Here is an 18,930-nt window from a genome sequence, read left to right as displayed (position 1 = left end):
GGGGGAGGCTGGGAAGGGATGTGAAGGGTAAACAAAAGGAGGAGGCTGCAATCCTTGGTAAGAAATGTACACATTATCCTGCCCATGTAATTGTAACCCCTCTGTACAGTATCTTCACAAATAAAATAAAAAAAAATAAGCTCTTTAAGAAATAGCTAATAAGAAACCTTAAATAAATATTGTCTGAAAGACACCAATAAAAGTTATATATAGTCTACACAAGGAGCATGCCTTTATATGGCATTCTCAAAGAGGCAAAACTATGAAGAAAACAAAAAGATTAAAATTGTCAAGGTCTTTGGAAGAGAGAGGTGAAATGGGAATGTTTAGGAGATGGTACAGTAATGATTCTGTATGACACAGTGATATACACAGTTTATACATTTGTTGAAACCCATAGGAGACATAACACATAGTGTGAACCCTTCAGTTCACATTTTAGTTAATAAAGTATTAATACTGATTCTTCATTTGAAACAAATGTATCTCACAGATGGAAGATTAACAGTAGGAAATTAGAGGAGATGGGGTCATGAATGGAATATATGGAAGTTGATCTCACTCAGTTTTTCTACTCAACATAAACCAGCTCATCATCAAAAGTTCTTAAAAAGACAGTATGACTGATTTTGTTGATGGCTGAAAGGGTTGAGTGCCCCACTCTGACATGTTCCATGTATGCACTTTACTAGCCCTTATCATAAGTCATCCTTGAATTAATCTACACTCAGAAAAAATGGAAAAATACGTTTCCAAAGGAAAGACTTCTTATGATATTTTTACTTAGGGAGTACAAATGATGGGATGAATGTTGATATTGGTCTCCATACCAGAACTTACAGAATTTAATGAGTTTTATAAGAATTTTATCTATTCGTTCATGCCTGGCTCTTTGAATTAGGAATGGTTATGCACTTGTAATTTAAGTTGAGCTTTCTTAAGATTCCCATAATGCTTGTTAACTAGATCCTCAAATTCAGCTAAAAGATTCTAGTGGAGTAGATAACAAACGAGACTCGGGATCCTGCCTTTTAATGATATAAGAACTTGAAGATTACAGTTTTAGAAACTTTGGCTAGGATATCAAATGTAGTCAGTGTCCTAACAGACTATAAGTTGATTTGGATTTTCACGTTCTCATTTGAATTATGGTGATTTATTTTACCAAAACATGATAGAAAATGAATCTTCTAATATAAGGTTACTTAATCTTGTGTGAAGTCAATATATATATACATATACTATATATATAGATGTCATATATGATATATGTACAATATGGCATAACATGTACTCTATAATAAGGTATTGATATCAAAGTTTTAAATTAAAGTGCTCAAATTTCAAAGCTTTAGGGAGTGGAACTGTGGCTCAATGGTAGAGCATTAGCCTTGAAAAGCTGAGGGACAGTGTCAAGGTGGAGTTCAAGCCCCATGACCAACAACAACAACAAAAAAAGTTTTAAAAAATTCACTCATCAAATTTTCCCTTAGTTGAAACTAAAAATACATAATATGGTGGCATAAAATTATCCTTTATTTTAAATATAAATATTAATGCTGGGTGTGGTGATGTGATACTAGCCCAGGAGGATTTCAGATTATGGTAGAGAATGTACCTGGAAAATATAAGGCTCTATTTGGAAATACACTAAAACACACAAGTCTGGGAGCATGACTTAAGAGCTAGAGTGCTTGATGATGAAACTGAGTTCAAACCTTGGTACTACCAAACAAACTAAAAAGGAAACAAATATTATCATACCAATGGGAGGTCTGTAATGCACCTTATCTTCCTATGCCTGCATTTTTCAGTCTCTTCCAAGATTATCACTATACTGAATTATTAATTTATTTAGTGTTAATTTATTTGTTAATGTAGTTAACAGTATCCTTAAGCCAATATTAGTTTACTGACTACATTGAAATATAGTTTTGTTATCTAGAAGTTATGTTATGAGTCCCATGGATTTGCTTCCTTTATTGATTTGTACACTGATGAGGACAGAGATATATTTTTTCAGTCAGGAATAGTTATATGAATGCTTAATATTTAGAGATATTGGGACAGAAGGTTCCATAGGATTAGATATTCCCTTCTAATTTTAACATTTCTGCCTATTGCTATTCTTATCAAATATTTTGTTTTGAGTTTTCTATTTTGAAGAAAGTTAAAGCAATTTTCCTTTTTTAGATGTTTCATGGAACAATCTTAAAAGAGCTAACTAGTCATGAAGAATGGAGTCATTATAATGAAAATATAGTTGAAAATCAAAAAGATTTTGTTTTTGTAAAATTCAGTGGCCTTCACTTAAAATCAGTGGAAAGTTTGCAATCATGCATCTCTCTTAGAGTCTGCATTTTCTCAAACAATTTTATTACAGATATTTATCCACTGCAAAATTGTATAAAATTAATCAAACTTGATCTCCATGGAAATCAGGTAAGCAGTAATGATTTTTTTCATATAAATGAAATTTATATAGAATAAGTACTTACATTTTCTGTGTATAAAATTGTTTCCAAATTGTCTGTCACCTAAAATGTAAACTAAAATTAAATGGAAAATATGTAATATGTATAAACACACTATGAAAATATAAACAAATAGATTAATGTAAAATATACAAATAATGTATGGTTTGTTATGTTTTACATTTTATTTCTTAAGGTTGCACTCTAAATTAAGAATAGTTTGGACACTTTTTTATTTCCTTCCATACTGTGATTTGAATTGAGGCCTTTACATTAATTCCACTTAAACCACACACTACAGATGTTTAATTCTTTGTTCAAGAAAAAATGTTTTGAAAAGGATAGAATTGGTCTATTACCAAAGAATTTTTCACTGAACAAAATATTACATTATGAATTTCATAATACTGTTAAGAACAGCTTATTCCCAGTGCCCACTGTATTTAGTTTTCCCAGTCATGCTTCAAATATTTCATTTGATTACTTAGGAAGTTGCCATTTGGGAGATAGTGGAGTTTAGATGTTTAGTTTTTCTTTCTTACTATTTTTCATGGAATTTGTATAAATATGATATTTAAGCTTAACAATCTATCTTTAACACCATTTCAGATAAAAACTCTGCCAGATACCAAATTTTGGAACGGATTAAAGAATCTCAAACTCCTTTATCTTCATGACAATGGGTTTGCAAAGTTAAAAAATGTGTGTGTGTTATCTGCCTGTCCAAACCTCATTGCCCTCACTATGTTTGATTGTCCAGTCAGCCTTAAACAAGGATACAGACATGTTCTTGTTAACAGTATATGGGCTCTCAAGGCATTGGATCATCATGTGATTTCTGATGAAGAAATAATTCAGAACTGGCATCTTCCTGAAAGATTCAAAACATTTAACCACCGACTTTTCTTTAATTTCTGCCCTGCATTGAAAAAGGTATTCTTCTGTTTAGGGTTTCACTTAAAACAAATTTATAAAGTTTTATCTTCTAAGTTCTAAACATAAATATGGGGACTGTTTAATAGTTGTGCATCATTTAGATAAAATATGTGAATGTATCAGTAATGTGTTTATATCTGAAAATTGATGAGTTTTATGCCTCAAGCATAAAATTATTGAGTTGAAAAACCAAGTTGTAAAGAATATTTTTGTTTTATTAATTGAAGTAGATCTTTATTCTGTTTTATATAATGATTCCATTGAGAGGTATTTTATATTACTCAAATGTCATAAAATTCATATTATTAGATGAGTATGAAATACTAAATTCTTAAATAAGTATTATGTGGCATTGTCATAATCAAATCTTCATTGGCATAAAATGTTGGTAAAAGTTGAAACCTAGAAGTTACAGAATACTGGATAGATAAGCATAAGACAAGCATTCTTCATAACTTATGCATGTTAGTTAAAGAAAGTTACTAAAAGTACAGAAGTGATTATTTCCTCAGCTATAGAGAAAAATTAATTTTTTAGAAAAAGTAAAATATATTCTAGGTGTTTTAAATATATTTTAATATGTGGATTCACATTTAACAATAGAATACATTTTGAGAGACATATTAGATAATTTTATTATTGTCAAAATATAACCTAGTCTTGTTACACAAACAAATTTAGCTTAGATGTCACTTGGCGATATAATCTAAGGAACCAGTACTGTATGTTTGGTCTGTCATTAAGTAAAAAAATCATTATGTGGCACATGACTGTATATACACAGAAAATTAATTTGAATAAGCATCACAAGTGAAAGACATACATATTGAATAATGGCTATGATTGGGAAATTTAAAATGATAAAATTGGAATATTTTTACATAACTGCTTATAAATCTGTAAAAGTATGTCACTCTTAATTATTTTGTAATATTAGTGTTAACATTTTTGAGTTTTAATAATAATGGTTAGAAAATAAAAATTAGCCTTTTTTTATTGCCAGTCCTGGGGCTTGAACTCAGGGCACTGTCCCTAAGCTTCTTTTGCTCAAGGCTCAAGCTTTTTCTGTTTATATGGTTCTGAGTAATCGAACCCAGAGCTTCATGCATGCTAGGCAAGCACTCTACCACCAAACCACATGCCCAGCCCCTCAAAGTAGCCATTTTTTAAGTGGAAATAATTTTCATCAATAGAACCCAGTAAAAGGTAAGTTTTTATTTATCTTTAGATAAATACTTTGTAAGCATTGTGTAAGAGCAAAAGTAATGTAAGGCTTTTTGGATTATTAAGATTGCTTTACCTTACCCATAAAAATCATGTGCCTTATCCCCAATTCATGTCAAAATTTAATTCCAATGTGATATTGTTTGGAGATATTTTGGGACTTTGAAAGATGAATTGACCATCAAAGTGAGTTTACTGCTGTCACAAAGGAAGCTTTAAAGAGATCTCCATTTTGTTTTTGTTTTTATTTGTGGTGAAATTGAGCACATGGTTTGCACATGATAGTTTCTTCCTTCTATCAGGTGAAACCACAATGGGAAGACATCTTCCATAAACCTGAAGGCAGTTATTCAGAAGCTAGACACTGAATTTTCTGGGATCTCCACCTTGTATTTCATAGCCATTTCTGTTGTTAGTTATTCAGCTTATTACACTTTGCTCTAGCAACTTGAGTGGAATAAGAAAATTGAATCAAAAGAAGAAACTGGAGAAGCATGACATGAAAGCATTTTTCCAGAAACAGTAAACCCAATAAAATGCCAAAACTAGAAGAAATTCTTCACATCCTCTTATTTATTGAGAACAATGATGGTCCAAGTGACAGATGGTACCAGTTGCTATAAATCACAGAATAAGTTTCATGGAAAGGCCAAAGGACAAGCAAAGTTACAATGAGTAGCAGAACCCATCTGGTATGTGCAGAGCCCCATCTGTGATAGGATGGTTGGAATCTCCAGGAAAGATCTTAGTTTCTGCCATATCAGTGGAACAGTTGACAAGTTAAATAAAAAAATTCAATGTGGTGGGAGAGAGGAGGAGGAGTTAGTGGAGGGGAAGGGGAAGGATGGGAAGGGATAGGAAGGGGAAACAAAGAAGGAGGCTACAATGCTTGATAAGAAATGTAACCCCTCTGTACAGTATTTTCACAATAAAAAAAGAATGCTGAACTTTCATAGAATGAATTTGTTAAACTGAGAAGAAATATATGGAAATGTTGAGAAAAGAATAGTGAGAGTTTGGCTGGGAAGGTGGCTCAATGGTAGAGTGCTTGCCTTGCATGCCTGAAGCCCTGGGTTCGATTCCTCAACACCACATAAGCAAAAAGAAAAAAGCCGGAAGTGGCTGCTGTGGCTCAAGTGATAGAGCGCTAGCCCAGAGTTCAGGCCCCACGACCGGACCCCCCCCCAAAAAAAAAGAATAGTGAGAGTTCAAATCCAGGATAACTTATATATAAATAGAAATAACAATAGAGAATTTAATGCAAATAGAGAAAAAGCAATGATTAAAGAAACAGTGGGGAAAGTATCTTGAATCTGAGTACAGACAAAATCCATGAGAGAACTGCATATATATTTTCTTTAAAAACCTTTGCTATCCAGCTCCCTAGTTGTGGTAGAAAAGGAAGGAAAAGAACAGAGTATTCTAAGTATTTATACTTCAACATATTTTATTAAAAAATCTCTACTAAAATAGATGTGTTCCTATGATTAGTGAATTAATAAGATAGAATGGAAAACACTTGCAAGACTTAAAGGTATTGATAGAGATTGGCACAGTCAAGTGACAAAAAGTGGTTTAATGTTTTCAGAGTTTACACACTATGTTTGACATGTCAAATAATATTGAAAATATAGCTGGATCAAAATGCTACCTAAGAACCTAGGAGACAGGATTTACCTTGCAATATCTTGAGGAAATATATAAAGCCTTTACAGACCTGATTTTTTTTTCTAGACAAATCATCCTTCATTTGTAATTTGGGGGAGGATGGTAATTGGATTGATAAAAGAAAAAACTAAACCCAAGTATTTCCTGATTCATGAATCATAGTAGTTCCATACCAAAAGCAGCTAGTACAGACATGGAAGCAAGAGAAAGAACTTTTATAATGTGGCTGCAGAAGTGATATACACAAAATATTTTGGATTAAGTACTATGGCTCCTGCCTGGAATCTCAGCTACTTGGGAGGTAGAGGTGTCATACCAACTAGGAGGGAAGAACAAATAAGAGGATCACATGCCAGGAAACATAATAAAGTTGTGTTAGAAAAAATCATTGAAAAGGAGTTGGGAGCTGATACCAATGGCTCACATCTATGATCATCGCTACTTAGGAGGAAGAAATCTGAGATTGTGATTTATAGCCAACCCAGATGGCAAAACCCATGAGACTTATCTCAATTAACTACCCCAAAAGTGGGAAGTGGAACTATGGTTCACAAGGTAGAGTGCTAGCCTTGAGCACAAAAGTTCAGAGACATTGCCTAGGCCCTCAGTTCAAGAGCAGGGACTTGGCTCAGTGCTTGAGTTCCTGCCCTCCAAACCTCAGCCTTTGCTAGTTAAACCCCAGTAGTATCAAAACAAGAAAAGCAAGAAAAGACATTTGATTGATTAAAGTTAAAAGTTCCTTCTTTGAGGTTAGTTGGTGAGTTTTGATTGGTATAGTTTCTATTTATTATTTGCATTGTCCTTTGGTTTGTTTACATGGTGATTTATTATTATTACTGGTTTTTTATTGTGAAAATACCATACAGAGGGGTTACAATTACATGAGCAAGGTAATGAGTACATTTCTTATCAAGCAGTGTTGCCTCCTCCTTTGTTTCCCCTTCCTATCCCTTCCCATCTCCTCCCCGCCCCAAAGTTGTAAATTTTGTTCTTCGACATAAAGTCTTGTACATCTCATTGCTGCAATGGGTCCACCTGTATCCCTATTTAAACGATTTGTTTTTTCCCTTCCACTCCCCAAATTATACCAATATATTTGATGTTGGTACATGGTGATTTAATGTGCTTCACCCAATCTAGACTAATAAGCTTGTCAATTCGAATTTTAACAGTATGGTGGGGTTTTTGAGAGGAGTTTATCCCAGAAATTTAGGCCTTAATTTATAATGGCCAATTTAATACATTGGTACAGGGAATATAGAATATAAGAGGCAGATTGAAGACATTTGCTAGGCTGGATTTATTTTGTGGAAATGAGTGAGGGAGAAAGAAAAATGTGGGTTTACTTAGTTGAGAAGTCAAGAATATTTTTAATGACTACAGGCCATAAAATATAATATGTATTTGATGAAATAGCTATTTGTTTTTGATATGTAAGTAAAGAAATAAAACAGGAGATTGACTTATAAGGCTGTTACTTAAGAAGCATTTCCTGACAAGTAATACATTTGTATAATCAGTGTATATTACTAAGCAGTACCATGGAAGTAATAACTTGAAGCAAGGAAGGTAATCTTCAGAGATTACTGTTAGGCTTTAAAAAAGAGGTAGCCGAGTAAGAACTGCACCACGCACGTGGTATTCAGGTAAGGGGTAGGTTTATTCAGTAGACCTGCTGGGACCAGGCAAGGTTGTCACTCCACGTAGCTGGGAAAGAGAGAGCTGGGAAAGAGAGAGAAAAGAGCTAGAAAAGAGCTAGAAAAGAGCAGAGAGAGAGAGCATCTGGGCCTGGGCTAGGCCTTATCTAGGGTATGGGCTGAGAAAGGTGCGGCCACATCAAATTCAGATGTGACCTCAGTGGATGCAGATGTGACCTCTTCCAGGTGTCCCAGTTGCCTAGGTACTGGGCAGGTACTGCAGGTACTGGGCAGAGACTTTGCTGCGAGGAGGGTGGATCTGCTAGCCATCCAGGAGCGGACCTTACAATTACCAAATAGGAATAATAATATTTTTAAAAATGACCTCAGAGGCCCAAATGCTTGACTATTTTATAAAAGAGGAGTTAATAATATAGGCTGAGAAATGAAAAAAATAAAAATAGAAAAATTGGGAACATAATGTTATAACAGCTCAATAAAATTAAATTACAAAAGCTGTGTAAAGTGCACACCCATAGCACTTAGGAGGTCCAGGTAGGTAGGAAGATCCTAAGTTTAAAGCAGCCCCAGATGAATTTATTTGAAATGTGTATTGCGAGTAAAGGAATGTGTCTGTTTCCAGTAGAGCAAAGGAGACACCTGTAATAGGGAGGGAGAATGCTATGCCCATAGAATCTGAGAAGGATTTTGCTTCTATATGGAGGAGTAGCCAACATGATAAAGATTTTTGTATGAGGAAGTGAGATAAGAGGCAGTGGCATGATTTGATAGTAGATCTGAGAGGTTTTTTTGTTTTATTTTGTGTTGTTTTTTGACAGGACTGGAATTTGAATTCAGGGCTTCGTGCTAGCCAATCAATGCTAATTAAGAACTTCTACTTGAACCACTCTTCCAACAGACCTTATTCCCAAGCAGGGTTCTCAAAAGTCTGTATCTTGCCCTAAGTTTAAAGCCTAGAGGAGGCCAGCACTGGTGGCTAATGCCTGTAATCCTAGCTACTCAGGAGGCTGAGATCTGAGGATCTCAGTTCAAAGCTAGCCTGGGCAGGAAACTCCGTGAGACTCTTATTTCCAATAAACCACTAGAAAACTGGAAGTGGCGTTGTGGCTCAAGTGGTAGAGTGCTCGCCTTGAGCTGAAGAGCTGAGGGACAGTGCCCAAGCCCAGAGTTCAAGCCCCACGACTGACAAAAAAAAAAAAAAAGCCTAGAGGAGGGAAAAAATCTTAGCAAAGTTTTGTCCTGCAAGTATTTTATTTCAATGGATTGTGTGTGTGTGTGTGTAGGAAACAAAAACAGTTCATATAATCATTAATAGTGAATAATCAGAAATTGGAAAGTTTGTATCTCCCCTTATCATAAACAAGAGGATCCAAGAACATGATATAAATTAATCATAGCCCAATTTCTTTATGCTGATGAAGACTACTTTTAGAATTTTGTTGAATAGTAATTAATACCACTACTTTTCATAGATCAGGATAATTACAGTGAAAAATTTGTATTTATGCTATCAGATTGAGAGAAGAAGGTTGAATAAAGAGTTGCTAAAATCCTCTATTTTGTGAAGAGAATTTAACTTAATTAATGCTACTAGTTCTTGATATTTACTCTGATGTTAGAGTGCATTATTTTACTATTATATAATAAGAAACCTTATGTTTTGTTAGTTTACTTAAATCATTAGATTACCAAGTTTAAAATGTCTTCTAGAATACTTTAATGTGACATAAAATTATTGAATAAAATTTTTATACAGGGATCAAGCTATGAAGATGAAATTAATAACATTAAGTTTATTATTTCAAGAATCAATACAATTCTGGCTCATAATTCACCAGTTTTGATTGTTCAAAGATGGATCCGTGGTTTCTTAGTTAGAAAAGAATTGAGGTATGTGTTACTTTCTTTACTTTTGAATATTGAAATGTGATAAAAATTACAATCAGTGATAAAAAGTCAATTCTCTCATAATTTGTATTTAATTCTATACTGAAAATTATATTTGATAGACTACTTGACCTAGTTTTAAAGAATACTACAGAATCTATAATACTCTGTTACAGGATTTAGTATAATCAAAATTTACTAATATAATTTTTGTACTGATAAGCAATAGTTTTTGATTGAATAATTCATACTTTTTATTACACTTTAAATGTAAATCAATACTGCATATTTAATTATCTGACATGATGGTCCTGGGCCTTGAATTTAGGGCCTGGACTCTGACCCTGAGCTGCTCTGTGCTCAAGGCTAGCTCTTTGCCACTTGAGCCACAGGGCCATTTCTGTTTTTTTCTGTGTAGTTTATTGGAGATAAGCCTGGACTGGGCTTTGAACCATGATCCCCAGATCTCAGCTTCCAGAGTGGCTCAGATTAGAGTCGTTGGGTACCAGAGCTGGGCCTAGCTTAATCTTTCCTAAATGACTTAAAATATTGATTTTTTCTGTGCTACCAATATTTCTGAATTTGTTTAATTATAGAAATATATAGAAATATAAATCATAAAAATATATGTGAGGGTTTTATATTTTGCTTGTATCTGAAGATAATTTTGCCATATAATTTTGCTGAGCCATTTGCTACCACATTTATATTACCCTTTAGTTTTCTTTTCTTCTTGTTCCTTGTATTCTTTGTAGAAGCAAATAAGGAAAGGAAGGAAAAACCTTTCTTTTAAATAAAGGAAAATCTGTGTTGCTAGAATCTCTCAACATTCTATTGTAGGATATAAGGTTGGATATTCCAGTATAAGTGATTTTTATGCAAGTCATCATGTCTAACTTCAAATTTATGAAAAACAAGTGAATATTTTTATGAAATGTCTTCTCAGTTATTTAATGAGAACTTTTAGGATACAGAAATGAAACTCTGATATATAGGTAGAGTTAAAATAGATATGCAGGAGGACAGTAGCCATTTGCTGAAAATGGAAAATTAGAAAATTTCACCAAAGTGAAATTCAACATTCTTCAGTAAGGCAGAGCAAAAGCCCTCCTTTATTAGTCTGTATGTATTAAAACATGAGTGATAATAATCCTGATAAAGAAAGACCAACTGGAGAACAAGAAACAAATCTGATTATGATATAGTCTCTGCAATTTCTGAGAGAATAGTTTTATAAATGTAAGCAAAACAAGGTCCAAGTCTGAGGAAAAGTGAGCTCACAAATGGGAACATGTTACAGCATTTAGAATTTAGTTGGCAGAGGCTATTTATTTAAACATTTATTTCAGATTCATATTCAACTTAAATTTAGTATATATTTAGAGCAAATAAACTTCTAGTAAAGAGGATTGTCAATCATCTGTGTCTCTTAAGATTGAATTTTCTCTCTTGGACTCAAAGCTCCTTCTGATATACATGAAGATGAAAACTTGCTCTTGAACCCGGCGCCGGTGGCTCAGACCTAGAGCTACTCAGGAGGCTGAGATATGAGGATCGCAGTTCAAAGCCAGCAGGAAAGTCTGTGAAACTCCAACAAACCACCAAAAAGCCCAAAGTGGTGCTGTAGATAAAGTGGTAGAGTGCTTGCCTTGAGCTGAAGAGCTGAGGGACAGTGATCAGGCCCAGAGTTTAAGCCCTACAACCGACAAAAAAACAAACAAACAAAAAACAAAAAAACACTTGCTCTTGAGATCAGTTGCTGCAAACTCAGCATGTAGGAAAGGAAGTTGAGAAATAAAAAATAATTTGAAAAAAATAGTTAAAGACAGAATGGTTAGAATATGTTCTGTTCTTTTAACTCTTTTACTAGGCATATTCACTTTGAACCTGAATTTATCTGTAAAATTGCAAAACAGCATTGTTTATTTTTCAGCTTGATTATAAGAAATGTGATCATAAATATAATGTACATATTTCTTAGCAAAAGTACACATTTTAGTTACATACTGTTTTAAAAATGTTATTGTTATTGTTTTATTTAGTTCTAACTTCACTACTGGACTCAGGGAAACTTTCTTTGGCTTTCTGACTTCCTTCTTATCATGTTTGCACAATGTGCATGGAACAATTTTTCAAAAATAGAAATATATTTTATTCACTAGCTTAAAATACTCTAGTGGCTACCAATTTACATAGGAAAATGTCTGCATAATATATGTGTTGTCACATTCTTCATGCTGCATTGCAATGTCTATATAATTAGCTCTATCACCAGATGTAGTGTAAGCTACATAAGGTAGAAAGACTACATCTCTTTTTGTTCCATGCTGGATCTCTTGTATGTATCAGTGCTTGTAATATGTTGAGTACTGATAATGTTTACTGACTTAATGGCTCCATTAAGAAATAATGAGATTGTGGAAGTGGGAATTACAAATGTGTTTCTATATTTATCTATGAGAAAATGAAATAGAAAAATAGAAAACAAAAATACCTGCATTGAGAGGCACCTATAATTTCTTACAATGTAGGGATTTCAAGTGATCAGTTTGTTGAGGTCTCTTTCCAGCCATGAAGATGTTTTCTCACATTCTATAGTTTTTATCCTGCCTGAATCTTTTCCCATAAAATGACTGAAATGTCATAAATTGCCTTAAAATATTATATATATATTATATATAAACTACATTTTGAATTACATTTAATGGTACTATCATGTGTAGTGGAGATATAAAGACTTTCCTCAGCATGAAGTACTGTAGTCAGATTGGCAGGTAGGTTAAACTTATATGGAAGATTATTGGTTGGGTTGATATAAAAGAAATTGTAAAAATAAAATGGGAAACAAATATTTATTGAATAAATAGTTTATGTGAACAGCCATATTAATCCACTTTATATCACTTAATCCATAAGATTTTGACTTTGTCTTGTATTTTCTGTTTTATAGTAAAACATTAAAAATGTTAACTTGGTAGGAAGGTTAAGATATATATTGAATGTCAGACAGCCATTCTGGTGGTCAGTTATGAGGGGATGAAGCTGTACATGTTAAATGAAAGACAAATCCAAATTCTTGTATGCCTTCTAGCTATCTTTGTACAGTCTTGTAATTTTAAAAGTCTAGTAATTTTCAAAAAAGCTAATATTTTAATATGAAATAATATTTGGAAAATAAAATCTGGGAAGTAGATATGCTTGTTATTATGGGGCTATCATGACTCATAGGCTCTTTCAAGAACAAAATATAAAATGAACTAATTTTCCATCATGATTTCATACTGATATTTCATACTGACACAGAGCGTTCTTTACTGCCTTCATTCAGTTACACTTCCCTTCTACCAGCACAATTTTACTTCCCAAAATTATCAATAATTTGACAATTTAATCCTACATATAATGTATATGTGTACATATACCTATATATGCACCAGTATATAAATAATTATATGTAGTGTATATATTATATACACTAGTGTATATTTATATCTCTCTATACTTAATATATAGAATATATATGCATATACACACATATATATATACACATCTATAGTGTATGTATATTTACATAGTGTATATATGTATGGATATATGGATATATGTATGTATATACATATAAACTATAGTATGAATAATAGCACATAGACTAATATGTATATAATATACTATATGCATATTATATACAAGTATAAACTAGATGCTTATTTATTAATTTACTTATTGAATCAGTGTCTCACTATATGTCCAGGCTAGATTTAATCTCATGATCCTCCTACTTCAGCCTTCTAGGTGCCAAGGTTTGTAAGCTTGAATCATCATACCAGTATTCCTATCATGTTCATTTGTTATCATATTCCTAGTTTAATCTTTCTTTCTTTTTTTCCGATCATGGGTCTTGAACTCAGGGTCAGACTCTGTCCCTGAGCTGCTCTGTGCTCAAGGCTAGCACTTTGCCACTTGAGCCACAGGGCCATTTCTGTTTTTTATTTTTTCTGAGTAGTTTATTGGCAATAAGCCTGGGCTGGCTTTGAACCATGATCCTCAGATCTCAGCCTCCTGAGTGGCGAGGGTTATAGTTGTGAGCACCAGAGTCTGGCCTACCTTAATCTTTACTAAATGACTTTTAAAATATTGATTCTTTTCCCATGCTATCAATATTTCTGAATTTTAATTATAGATTATATCTTGTAAATTTTACGTATTTAGTTTTGAAAGAGTGGGTTATAGGTTTTGGTCTTATGGGTCAGTTTTACATTCTGGCATGCACTTATTGAGTGATATTATTATTCTCCCTTTTCTCTTTTTTTTTCAACTGTGTGGGATTTGTCAGGGGGACATTTACACTGTCCATTTGATAAAAAATTAAGCTTTCTGAACCTATGAAGCTTTTGTTAAACTTAAATACTAAAAGTTCGTTCTTTTGTTGTTTTTGTGTAATGTCCAAAGAGATAATAAGCCTACACTTTGAGACCTCTAGTGTTTAGCCCCATCTTCCATTCTGTGTTATGGACCACTCTTTTATCTTATTTTCTCTGTGTTCTCAATTTATATTCTGTTCCCAGAAGTTTCACTTTATTTTTGGCTTTACCATAGAACTGAGCTGTAGCTGGTTAGTTCTGGATCTTCGTACTCTATAAAAACTCAGGACATTTATCTACGTATATTTGCACATTTTTGAAATATACCAAAATTCTTCAGGATTTGATTCCTATTCTTGACTTGGCTCTCTGATCTTTTCAGAGAGTATATAATTTTGTTTCACTTTTTCTTTTCTGTTTACTTCTCCAGATGCCTCAATATATCCATTATCTCCTGAAATAATTACCCAGTACCACCAAGCTTTACAATTGTCAGTGAATGTTCCACATCCATTCACATTTTGGGTTTCCAAATTTAAGTATCTTATTATGAGAATAATGTATGGAATCATATAATTATCAAAGGAGTTCTTTTAGGGTAATTCAAGTAGTTGACTTCAACTAGTTAAGTATGTCTGGTATGTAAAAATAGACAAAAGAATCAAGAAGTTTCAGAAAGTCAAATTTCAACCTGTTTCCCTCCCCTCCTATTCTAACCAAATGATTGTCTGAATTATGCAGTTGTAAATGTCTTTTGAAAGAATCTATAAAAGTAAAAGCTATTGAAATGTGAGCTTTTTAATAAACTAGAATTTAGAGGAGGTGCACATTTTATCACTATAATTTAATATGCTTAGACTCTATTTCCAAGTACTTATGATACAATAGGTTTATACACAGGTCAGAATATAATAGGAAAATAACATATGCTAATATTCAGGATAAAAAAAACAGAAAAAGAAGACTATAATCATAATTATAAGATTAATTTCTAAATACTTTAGACAATTTTTAATAATTATTTTAAAAGAAGAAGCAGTATATTTGTATACTCTTCATTTGATCAGTTCTATGTAAGAGACATTCCTTACATGTGTCTTAAACCAGGGAGATTTTTTTCTTTCTTTCTTTTTGGTCATTGGGGCTTGGCGCTGTCCCTGAGCTCTTCAGCTCCACTTGAGCCATAGTGCCACTTCTGGCTTTTTCTGCTTATGTGGTGCTGAGCAATGGAACCCAGGACCTCATGCATTCAAGACAAGCACTCTACCACTGAGCCACCTTCCCAGCCCACTAGGGAGATTTTTAAAAAAATTATTTCATGTTACAGTAAATTCTGTAATCCAGTAGTGTAGGTTTGTAACTCTGCATTTATTCAAAGATTTGAGCTTCCTTTAAGAGTTTACCTTTTCTTTCTCTATGTATTCTATTCTCAAGATCATTTGTGATCCAAAATGACTGAAAAGTTCCAATCATTGTCTTTGATTGCTGATTCATGAAGTACTGAGTGGCAGACAGAACAAACCTCTCCACTAAAACATGAGCCTTATTAGGAATTTGCAGTGGTCTTTTCCTGTATTTCTTTGCCAGAATTCAGTTGAACAGAGAGACTCTTTAATCAGGGCATTTTCCCACCTAAGTGATATTTTGTTTCTGTAACTGAGGCCAAAGGGAGAGATTGGGATAAAAAGGATAGCAGTTGCTTCCATAAACTCATATTTGTTGTCTAGCAGATCTAAATCAATAAAAGAGAAAGCTGGCATAGCAAAGATGGTCAGTCTCAAGTAGGACAGAAAAAAATATACTCAAGAATAGTTGTTAAGCCAGGTGCCAGTGGCTCACACCTGTAATCCTAGCTGAGATCAGAGGATCACAGTTCAAAGCCAGCCTGGGCAGGAAAGTCCGTGAGACTCTTATCTCCAACGAACTACTCAAAAAAAAAAAAAAAAGAAGTGGTGCTGTGGCTCAAGTGGTAGAGCAGTAACCTTGACCTGAAGAGCTGAGGGCAGCACCGAGGCCCAGAGTTCAAGCTCCAGGACCAACACAAAAAGGAGGAGGAGGAGGAGGAGGAGGAGAAGGAGGAGGAAGAAGAAGAAGAAAGAAGAAGGAAAAAGGAAGAAGAAGAAGAGGAGAGGGAGGGGGAGGAGGAGGAAGAGGACTTGGCCTTTCTACTAACCATTGTCTTACAAAGTCTATAGTCAAGGGTGAACATTCAATAACTGCAATGTGAGTCACTAAGTAGACATTAGAGGAATACGTATCTCCACTATTCCAAGTGATGGAACTAATAAGGGTAGGGCCTAGGTTGTTGGGGGTGATTCTGGCAAAGGGATCATGGGACTTCACTTCCTTCTCCCTGCTCTTGTTTCCTGACCATGGATGAGTGATTTTACTCCCTCATACATTTATTTTCACCTTGATATAGTGACTCATCACAGGCTCAAAGCAATGAGATATATCACTCCTGGACTGCAACCTGCAAAGTGATCAGCCAAAATAAATCTTGTTTGTTCATCAGTTAATTACCTCAGGCCTTTTGTTCAGTGACAGAAAGCTTACACAAATCCCTTCCATTCACCTGAACATTCACCATTATGAAGAATTAGGTCAATCAGAGGTTGAAAATGATGGTTCTGAGGCAGCCTGAGCAAACTTATCTCAGAAAGTAGGAGGCCTATGTTAGACTACCTATACTAGACTTCCTTTTCACAAAGATTAACTTCAATTTCAGTTTAATCTAAGTGAACATGAAACAGAAGAGATATTTTTATCCTCTTTGTTGTTGTGCATTACCTAACATTCTTTCGAATGACTTCTGTGCTCATTTTGCAGCAAAAAAAGGAAGAGGTGGGAGTCAAGAAATATTATTTTAGAGATATGGAACTGACTAGGCCTGGAGAGTTACCTGGATCTTTAAAAAATTCTCAGTCAAAAAAAAAATTCTCAGTCTCTCTATTTCTCTTTCTCTTTCTCTCTCTCTTTCTCTCTCCCTCTCTCTCTCTCTCGCTCGCTCGCTCTCAAAAGTTGAGTCTAATAACAAAGTTACTGATTAATAAAATAATTTTACTAGAAACATATTCATTGAGTTATTAAGTAGATTTCAAATTACCCTTTGGGCACTTAATTCAGTGATAATTACTAAACTTAGCACAACATTTTAAGTACATTTTTGTAAAACATTGAAAAGCCCTCCTGAAATAATGAGCATTTTGACATAAAATTATTATTCTCTATGATTATAGCATCCCATGCTGTTAACAAATGATCTAAATGTGATTCATATTCAGTGACGTTAGAATCTTTGATAGTTGCTCAAAGACAATGAATATTTAAAATAAAGTTTCTTTTCCTATATATATATGTATGTTTATATATCTAGAATATTTTCATCTAAACAATGAGAAGCATAGAGAGTTGTAGAGAGTGAATGCACAAAATTAAACTTAAGTTCTAATTTTTCTTAGTTGTAGACATTTCTTAATAAAGTCTGACTCTTTTTTTGTTGAAATTTATGTGAATAGGTGTAGACATAATCAACTATCCTTAAGTACTGTGAATTTTTATATTAACCATAGATGGCAGTGGATTTGAATAAGCAGACATGTATTCAAGCACTGGCTTGATATTTAGGCCTGAAATGTTAGATAATATACCACAGTTGATTAATCATATTATCAATCAATCAATTTCTGGTATTATAGAGTGTGAGAGATTACAGATGTAGCACTTAGATCCACCACTGTGGGTCCCAGCTATATATATATAGAGAGAGAAATATATATGTATATACATACATATATACATATGTATATACACGTATACACACACACACACACACACACACACACACACATATATTCTGCAACTTGCTAGATTTGGAGAATATACTCCATATAATTTTTAAAAATAATTTTTGGGTCCGGTCTTGGAGCCTGAACTCTGGGCCTGGGAGCTGTCCCTCAGCTCTTCAGCTCAAGGCTAGAGCTCTACCACTTCAGCCACAGAGCCACTTCTGGCTTTTTTCTTTTTGCTTATGTGGTGCTGAGGAATGGAACCCAGGGCCTCATGCATGCAAGGCAAGCGCGCTACCACTGAGCCACCTTCCCAGCCCCATATAATTTTTTTTTTTTCGGTCGGTTGTGGGGCTTGAACTCTGCTTGGGCACTGTCCCTGCGCTCTTCAGCTCAAGGCAAGTGTTCTACCGCTTGAGCCACAGTGGCACTTCAGTTTTCTAGTGGTTTACTGGAGCTAAGAGTCTCACGGACTTTCCTGCCCGGGCTGGATTTGAACTGTGATTCTCAGATCTCAGGCTCCTGAGTAGTTAGGATGACAGGTATGAGCCACCAGCACCTGGCTCTCCATATAATTTTTATGGCAGTAAATGCGCCCTACGTACCTGTCTCAGCTATGATGATAAAAGGATATACAACTATTAACTTCATTCTAAAAGTATTTATGAGATATCTATAGAGTAACACTTTCTAGGACCTGAGCCTATAGCAGTGCACAAGCCACTCCTTCACTGCCCTTAAGGAGGTTACTATTAATGGAGTTATTACTTTTACATGGTTAATGCCCTAAATGGAGCATGCACACTAACTTTACATATTATAAAACAATTTATTCTTAGTAGATTATTCATACTTAAGTATTTTTCCTATGTTTAAAAATTTAAATGTTCTATTAAATTTATTGGCTGAAATTTTACAGCATCTCTATGAGATA

At 34.0% G+C, this 18,930-nt stretch overlaps 1 protein-coding gene across 1 annotated transcript in view; it reads left to right on the top strand.

The window, feature by feature from the left end:
* Positions 1–18,930, top strand: part of Lrriq3 (leucine-rich repeats and IQ motif containing 3) — an 86,734-nt gene that overhangs the window by 11,931 nt on the left and 55,873 nt on the right. The window contains exons 2-4 of the mRNA XM_013016837.1: positions 2,194–2,442; positions 3,084–3,407; positions 9,717–9,850. Of these exons, the coding sequence (XP_012872291.1) occupies positions 2,194–2,442; positions 3,084–3,407; positions 9,717–9,850 (707 nt within the window). The remainder of the gene's footprint in view (positions 1–2,193; positions 2,443–3,083; positions 3,408–9,716; positions 9,851–18,930) is intronic.

The sequence above is a fragment of the Dipodomys ordii genome, unplaced genomic scaffold (genome assembly GCF_000151885.1).
Source record: "Dipodomys ordii isolate 6190 unplaced genomic scaffold, Dord_2.0 Scaffold33, whole genome shotgun sequence".
NCBI lineage: Eukaryota > Metazoa > Chordata > Mammalia > Rodentia > Heteromyidae > Dipodomys > Dipodomys ordii.
Note: the sequence above shows the minus strand (reverse complement) of the source record. Positions and strands in the feature narration are given on the sequence as shown.